This window comes from Neofelis nebulosa, chromosome 5, assembly GCF_028018385.1.
Source record: "Neofelis nebulosa isolate mNeoNeb1 chromosome 5, mNeoNeb1.pri, whole genome shotgun sequence".
Classification (NCBI taxonomy): domain Eukaryota; kingdom Metazoa; phylum Chordata; class Mammalia; order Carnivora; family Felidae; genus Neofelis; species Neofelis nebulosa.
In genome coordinates, this window is record NC_080786.1 from 46,401,583 (window position 1) to 46,410,316 (window position 8,734).

Consider the following 8,734-nt stretch of genomic DNA (forward strand, 5'->3'; position numbering starts at 1 on the left):
TGGCTCAGTCTGTTGGGCGTCCGACTTTAGCTCAGGTCACGATCTCGCGTCCGTGAGTCCGAGCCCCGCGTCGGGCTCTGGGCTGACAGCTCAGAGCCTGGAGCCTGCTTCCAATTCTGTGTCTCCCTCTCTCTCTGTCCCTCCCCCGTTCATGCTCTGTCTCTCTCTGTCTCAAAAATAAATAAATGTTAAAAAAAATATGAGAACATTTGCCCGCCTTCGTGATTTATCAATTTTAATAGGCTATCCTATTACAATGTGGAAAAACCCTCTAAGTAATATCTTACTTAACTGACTCCTTACAATTCAGTAAAAGTCCTAACAAATAAAAAGAACTTAATACACAAAATAATACATAATTGGAAAATTTAAGAAAAATGATTTCATAAAAATCAAAGGCAAACTATTGGTTCTATTGACAGAATAGCTCAGAATAATGGTTAAATATTAGGCAGGCAAAATGCCTTTATCGTGTTTTGTTGCTCTTTATTACATTGCAGTTATTTGCATGCTTTCAATAAAAATCTTATTTAGTGAGGCACGATAAATCCACTACTGAAGAACAAAGCATATTCTCATATGGAAATGATGCTACGGGGGCGCCTAGGTGGCTCAGTCGGTTAAGTGTCCGACTTGGGCTCAGGTTCCTGAGTTTGAGCCCCACGTGGAGTTCTGTGCTGACAGCTTAGAGCCTGGAGCCTGCTTCGAATTCTGTCTCCCTCTCTCTCTGCCCCTCCCCCCTCATGCTCTGTCTCTCTTTCTCTTTCTCTCTCAAAAATAAACATTAAAAATTTTTTAAAAAGTAAAAAATTTAAAAATAAATGTGCCACGATGTAGTTTTTGGTAACTGCTCTATCATTTATGTATTCCCAGACCAACAGGTAGGAGAAAGAGCCACTTTCTGGAAGGACATAAGTCTTGGAGATCTTAGAGAAACAGAAATAATTCTATATTTGTAAGTACTGCAGGCAAAACTTAGTAGGCATGCTTTGTATTGTATGTTTTCTGAACCCCAGCCTTAAAATATGTTCTTGTAAAAGCAATAAAAGTACTTCTGGCAGATAAAAGTGATTGACTATGGCTCTTGGAAATTTACAAAGCCTCCGGAGAGAAATCAAATATCAAGCCTTAATTTCAGATGGCTCTAGTTATGTTAACCATATTAACAAGGATAATTTTTAAAATTATAATAAAAAAGCCAAATAAACAAAATATCAAATTATCGATACTGAATTAGAAAATAGCTAAACAAATGTATATGGCCAAAACTTCACCTGTGTTAGAATGCAATTTGGCCAGAAGCAGGGACTAAGAAGCAAAACAGACAGCTTGCCCTACTGGCATTTCGACTCAGCATTTCACATAACAGAAATAAAAAAGTAATTTGTATCCTTAGATAAACTTTAAAAAACGAAAACATTCTGTAGAGCACTAGTCTCTAAATAAAGTGAAGCCATGAGTCATTTCAGTAAGTGGCTAACTCCTTGACTTTTGAAATACTGATAACTGTAAATATATGATGATCTTTGACCCTTGGAGGTATGAAAATCAAGTGAGCAAATTTTTATTTTACTATCTTGAACAGACAATAACTTTGGTTATATTTTTGTTTGTATTTTGGTTTCTACTTTAAGTACCTTCTATGTTTTTTGGATAACCAGTTATTCTAAGCTTTTTTTTGATGGGGCACCTGAGTGGCTCAGTTGGTTAAGTATCCAACTCGATTTCAGCGCAAGTCATGATCTCAGTCTTGAGATCAAGCCCTGAATTGGGCTTCATGCTGAGCACGGAGCCTGTTTAAGACTCTCTCTCTCTCAGTATCTCTCTCCCCGTCTCCCCACCGCCTCTCTCCACCCATGTGCTCTCTTTCTCTAAAAAAATAAAAATAAAAAAAATAGTCATTTCTGCAAAACATTGCAAGAGAAAAAATTGTTTTTAATACTTCTGCCCCTCTGAGTTTTCTTTTCACAGAGGCCATGTGGTGAGTGGCATAGTACCACCTGCAGACAGAGCAGGAACTAAACAAATTATCTCCTAAAACTAAAATGTTTTATTGTGACCCTGTTTTGTTTAGTTTTACAGATCTGCCTTATACGTTCACAATGGATCATTTACTCACTTCTGGGTTTTTCCACTGAATTTGGTTCAGTAAAACTAGTTGCTAAAAATAGATGCTTGGCTCAAATACGTTCCTTAACAAAGGTTAGATCCATCCTTTTTCTGTCCTCAGGGGTAACGAATATTCACTTTGTGACTTTGCTGTGAAACTATTTTTCTTAATGGCACAGGTTTTAATTTTCTAAGATATGTTTCCAAAATAGCTTGTTTTTTGTTTGTACAGAAAGAACACCAAGAAGAAGAATGAGAATGATTTTCTCATCCCTTATGTGTACTAAAATCTTAGAGAGTAATATTAGTATACTCTGGATTCAAAGCCTAAGGACTTAAAACCCATATTTTCATGGGAAAAATGATAATTTTTGGTACTACACTGCCTCTTGGTGGTTCATTTAATATTTAGTTCAATTACAAAATGTATCATAAAATATAAGAAATCTAAAATTTGCAGTAACAGAGTTTTCAATATTTTAAGTTCATTGAGTTCCTAAAGTAACAGCAATGTAAATTATCTTGTGCTTTGTGTGCATATCAGAAATGAATGAGTCTATATGCAAAGGAGGGATTGACATAATATGGAAGAGAAAGTCAAGCCAGGCTGAGTGTAGGTCATGATTAGGTTGGAAAATCTCACCTCTGAACATTCATTGTTCTGTGTCCAGACATTACTAAGCTTTACTTGTTCGTTTTTAATTTATATTTTGATGCCCTAACAGTAAATCCTAAAAATTAGGTAAAAGTTTAAAACCCCTCCCTATTAAGTTGGCTAAATTTAATTTTATTTGGGAATGTATGTGTGTCTATGGGACAGGAAACTATGCCAGGAATTCTAGAAAGACATAGGCAGATAAAATTTGGTTTCAATTATCAAGGAGTACATCAGCTATTATAATGAAGAGAATAGTTTGTTTTTTTCCTCTTGATATTACCCAACATTTGTTGATAGATTGGGTAATCAAAAGTGTCAACTATTCTCCTCTTTATAGTGTAATTTATAATTCTCTGAAAGATGTTATACAAAGAATAATGATAAGACTGTGGAAAAAAATAGCTTTCAAAATTCCATGTGTTGCTCTCTATTGGGTGAGGACCCATGGTGTGGTATCTGATTGAGGTTATAAGAAGTGCTTGACTTATGATCTTAGAGGCATGAGTGCTTTATGATCTTGGAGGCATAATTGAGTTGAGTTACGTATCAATATAACTTTAAAAATCTTAAGTTTCAAGTCCTTTGTGGGTAATGCAATCCAGTCCTTCTAAGGATCTGGTTCCCCTGGGAAGCACCAACTAGCTGAGTTGTAATTTACTTTGGTAGTCCTTGCTGATTGGCACTTGAATCGGTCCTTCTCAGGGCAGTGACAGCCCATCTTTTCTCTGCAACATCTTCATGTAGATGAAATCTTTTGGTCTTCCAGTGGGTCCTTCCAGGTTTTTATGATTTTGTTTCAGACTTCATTAAAAAAAAAAAGAGAGAGACAGGTGGATTTTTAAGTACTGGGATGATTATAAGAGGATTTAGTTAAATTAGGCACAGGACATGGTCTCAGACCAAAATCCATGTTTGCCAAATATGAGTTCACTGGGAGAGAATCTGTGCCTGCTTGTAGGTAGGGGGTGCTCTCATTTTTAACAAGGCTGATGGTAAAACTCTATGGGTCCTATCCTAGAAGGTTTCAGAGTCTTTGCCAATGATTTGCTTTAGGGTTTGTTTTATTTGCTTTATTTGTCCAGAGGACTGAGACTTGTAGAAATCTGCAAACATTTGTATAATTCCTGGACAATGGTAGAAATAAATGACTTTCTATATATAATATCTTCTGGTGTGCCCAAAGTGACAGTTATGTAATTAAGACTTTACTGCTGCCCGAGCCATTCAGACATCATACACCCTGTAACTAAACAAAGTCTTTTATTCTTTATGGGCCTTAGTTCTATAAAATCCAACTAGTTCCTGAAAAGTTGGTTTAGGGAAAACTTCGTGTGTTTACTTTGAAAGAATACTTTACCTGTATTCTGATGAATAGCTCATGTCTTTGATATTTTAAATAATTTAATCTGTTTATTAGGCGTAGTAAAAGTCTAGTGTCCTTAAAATCTCTAATTCATAGGATTTTGTTGATGACACAATACTAACCAAACAAATAGGGACTGTAGTGTGGGAATTATTTTATTATGCAATTCCCATAAACCAGTCAAATTTTTCTTAGCCCAATTTGTGTAGCCTATGTGTCCATTTTCCTTTGTGAGGCACATTTTGAAAATGAAGAAAAATTTCTTACAGTACCCAAACTGGATCTTCTAAGTTTGGAGTCCCCTGTTGGTTAAAGCTTTTGAAACTCTGTCCGCACAATGGTTGCCTTTAGAAATTTTGTCCTTCTGCCCTGCCTGGGCTCCACAATAAGTCACTGATAATCTGACTAGGCAGTTGTAAAGCCTCTGAAAGGCAGCTATCAATTCTCTGTGAGGTATTTAGGTTCCCAGCAAAATAAAAAATCCTCCCCTAAAAACAATTTATTCTGTTGCATGGCAGAAACCAAACATATATTCTGAAAGCTTCTGGCACACAGATAAAAGAGGTCTTTAAGATGAGTAACATCAGCTGGTGAGAAAGGCTTGTGAATTACCCTGGAGCCCCAGGTAGCTTCTTAGTGACATCAGCTTTGCTGGCACTCCAAATAGGAAAGTCTGGTGTTCCTCGCATTAAGGCAAAAACGTGAATTATATGGCACTTTGGTTTCCTTCCTGTGTTGACATTCATCAGCTTAATACCTTGCTCATTTGCCTTTTTCCAGGCAGCTAGTGCTGCTTTTCATCCTGTTGTCTTCATATGGGACCATGGTGTTTTCTTACAAGATCTCAGTTGTTCCCAGATCAGGTCTCGTCGTCGTGTCTGCTTTCCCAGCTACATGGTGTGTGGCCAAGAAGGGACTCTTGGAGGTGGATCGGACTAGGTCAGGAGATGAACAAACTTGGATCCTTAAGCAGGGCGTGTAATTAGTTACCAGCTAAAGACATCATGCCCTCTGTTCTTCTTTATGGGGAAATTTACTAATGAGAACCACTGTCTAAAAGGTCATTGACTCTCCTTTCCTGAAGTCAGTTGGAGGCTGAGAAGGATAAAGAGATACAGGAGAGCAGAGAGAGCAGAAATGACAGAGAAAGGAGGAGAAGAGTTCTATGAAAAGAGATAGTATCTATAAATCTCACATTTTTTCTTCCTCTTCTGGCTATCTACATCATTCTAAAATTTTTTTCCTTAGGATGATTTTTATCCCATAGATACCAGTAATTTATTTGCTCGAGATGAGGCCTAAAAACCTCAGCAAACACATGAACTCCAAATCAGAAGAACCATCCTCATCTTCAGGCAAGTGAAAGGTGGATCCTTATTTACATTTCAGACATGACAGAAAGACCGTAGCTTTCTAAGAGAAAGGCCTACAGGCAGTATTCATGGCATTTCATATTTTCCAACCATACCTTGCGTAACAGACTTTATACTCATTGGAAAATTCCCCATTAACCCTTCCTCCCCCCCCCCCCCACCATTCTATTCTCTACTTCTATGAGTTTGACTCTTGTAGATACCTCATATAAGTGGAATAAAGTCCGTGATTTTGTAGAATGTTACTCAGTTTGATTTGTTTGCTGTTTCCTCTTGATTACATCCAGGTTATGCTTTTTGTGTGTGTGTGAAAAATACCACAGAAATGATGCTGGGTCCTTTGTAGTGCATTGCTGTTGATTCTAAATTGAGTCACCTGGTTGAGATAGTTGAAGGGTAGCAGAATATGCCACCTGCAAATAGGCCTCCTTTACGTGAGGATCATTTTGAAAAATAGTGGACCTAGGAGCACAGTAGAAGTTGCCTTTTTATAAGGAACATTTACGTTTATAAAGAAAATCTATATTTGTAAGGGTGTCTCCCTTTCTATACTAAGAAGAGAAGACTGGCACTAAATCACAAGAGTCTTCTCCGTACAGAAAGTGCTGATGTCAATCTGCCTAACAAACCTTACTGTTATTTACTGTGCTTTTTCCTGGTAGAGACCCATAACTGCCCACCTCCACACATTTCTTTTGCCCTCAGTTGAAGGTGGTTTTCAAAGCTGGTGGTTTAGACCGGCTCAGGGAATTTTATTTTTCTCTGGGTATTTCCCATGTATACAGGAGGTAAACATGTTAATTAAACCCCTGTCTTTCTCTTGTTACTCTGCCTTTTATTACAGGAGTCTCAGGTAAGAGCTCAGAGAGGCAAAAATTATTTTTCCTACCTTACCCTGCATCTACAGAGAGGTGGGTGGAGAGAACATGAGGTGGCACATTGTAGGCAGGAAAGTGTGACAAGAAGCACATATTACGAAACTTTTGGGCATTATCAGGTAACTACGTACACGGAGACAAACAGCATCATGTACTGTACTGAGGACTTGGGTTTCATCTGAGAAAACTGGGGGAAAAGTGTTACTTGCTATAAAGGTGTTTGAAATTGAGTCCATTGGGGCTGTGCAGGTGCACCGTTAGGGTGTGTTGCCAGGGTACAGGTGTGTGAAAGTTACTCAAGCCTCTGCAGGTAGGTATTTGACACAGATAATGCACGATGAATGCTTGTGGGGAGGCTGTACTCCTCCCTAACTTGTTTTCAATGGCTCCATAAACAGAAAAGCAAGGAAACTAACAAATGCCACAAACTGTCAAATAGAACTCCCATCTCCCTAAAAGCTTTTGATTTCCCTTGAACTGTGCAGTATTACTTCCTTTCAGTGGTATAGGAAATATATTGGTAAAATTCAGCCACAGACAAACCTGTGCCCATTCCCAAAACTGGGAAGCATGCCCACATCTATTGAGACTGGGAGAAATTTAAGTTGGCTTTATTGGTTCCGCATTTTGTGCACTTGACCTTAATATTGGTGACCTGAGGGTATGTGCCATTATGAGTAGCTCAGAAGATATTCAGAGACACCGTGACTGAGCCCAAAAGTACAAAAGTGGGTGACAACTACAAGGTGGGTCGGGTTCTTTGGGTAACTGCCTGCCATTTTTCTCTGCTCTCTGCTTTTCAGGTGCTGGTAACTTTGGACTACCTCTAGAATTCCCTCATAACCACCCAACTTAGATCCACTCTTTGTTGAAATGGTAAGTGCTCCCAGTTATCTCCACTCCTCTTAATGTTATCAAAATCTCCAGTTTTCAGAGTGCCAATCTTAGCACTAATTTTGATGATATCAATAACAACATCAGTGCTTTACTCTGTATCAATTAGTGTTATCTGATTAAAGTAATTCAGGGGCGCCTGGGTCTGTCAGTCAGTTAAGCGTCTGACTTCGGCTCAGGTCATGATCTCCCGGTTTGTGAGTTCAAGCCCCACGTCAGGCTCTGGGCTAACAGCTTGGAGCCTGGAGCCTGCTTCGATTCTGTGTCTCCCTCTCTCTCTGCCCCTTGCCTGCTCACACTCTGTCTCCCTCTCTGTCAAAAATAAACATTAAAAAAATTAATTCATATTCATTCTGTACATAGCTTTTCTCATTTTTTGAAATAGAAGTTGAAGAAAACTACATGATCCCTGCTGTGAAAATTTTTTCTTAATTTCTTTTTAAAAAAAATTTTAAATGTTTATTTTTGAGAGAGAGAGAGACAGAGAGAGAGAGAGAGAGTGAGTGGAGGTGGGGGGCAGAGAGAGAGAAGGAGACACAGAATGTGAAGCAGGCTCCAGGCTCTGAGCTGTGCACACAGAGCCCAACACAGGGCTTGAATTCACGAACCGACCAAGCCACCCGGCCCCCTTTTCTTAATTTCTTAATTTAAATTGTTTGGACCACATCCCCTGAAGCTTTATTATTATCCCGTTTATCTTTACAGAGAGCAGCTGTGGTTTAACCTGCTACAATTTGTGCATGTGTCAAATGCATATGTTGTTTAGAATCTTCTTAGCTTTTCTTCTCCTTTATTCTTGACAGTTGTTGTGGTCGTCTTTGATTTCTTCTTGTTCTAGTTTCTACTTACTATTACTAGTGATGGATTTGAGATTTTCTCCTAATTAGTCTCCTTAGACATTGATTATTTCATTAGAATGTTTACTAAATGTGTAATACAAGCAAAATACTGTTTATTTGAAAGGGCAGGTCCAGAAGCAATTTACAATAGAATGACCAAAAGTCCCAGTTTGTGCCTGTCAGTCCTGGCTTATACCCATTTTCTTGGTGTGAGTAACCATTTTTATGCAAAAATTTTCCCCATTTTGATAAAGATTCTGTGGTCACCTGATTTATAAGGGTAACTAGAACACGTGATATAGATTGTTTAAATCCTGTGTGGAAGATGAAAGACTCTTTCAAAAGGCTGCTCTGAGGGTAGACCATATGGTGAAGAGACCTTTGCCCCACAGGTGGTGAAAACATAGCCAAGTCCAAGGGCATCGCAGCTGTGAAAACAAAAGAATACCTGGAGGCCTCTGTAAATCAGAGCTACTTGTCCTGACTTCCAACCCAGAACTCCTTCAAATATTTTACACCCCAGATAAATCATAAAAGTTTTACTTCAAACTGGCACAGCGTCATCATGGTTTGTGAAATACAAATATTTCGTATTTGACAACACTGTATTGCATTTCTAT

The 8,734-nt window shown here is 38.4% G+C and overlaps 1 protein-coding gene across 2 annotated transcripts in view; it reads left to right on the forward strand.

Annotated features, from left to right (window-relative positions):
* The window catches only part of LOC131512033 (arylacetamide deacetylase-like 2), a 195,443-nt gene that overhangs the window by 123,188 nt on the left and 63,521 nt on the right, over nt 1-8,734 (forward strand). Inside the window, exons 3-4 of one of the 2 annotated variants that reach the window (XM_058730242.1) lie at nt 874-955; nt 7,185-7,257. In XM_058730242.1, the coding sequence (XP_058586225.1) occupies nt 7,255-7,257 (3 nt within the window). In that variant the 5' untranslated portion in view covers nt 874-955; nt 7,185-7,254. The remainder of the gene's footprint in view (nt 1-873; nt 956-7,184; nt 7,258-8,734) is intronic. The other variant, XM_058730244.1, reaches the window with a different exon arrangement.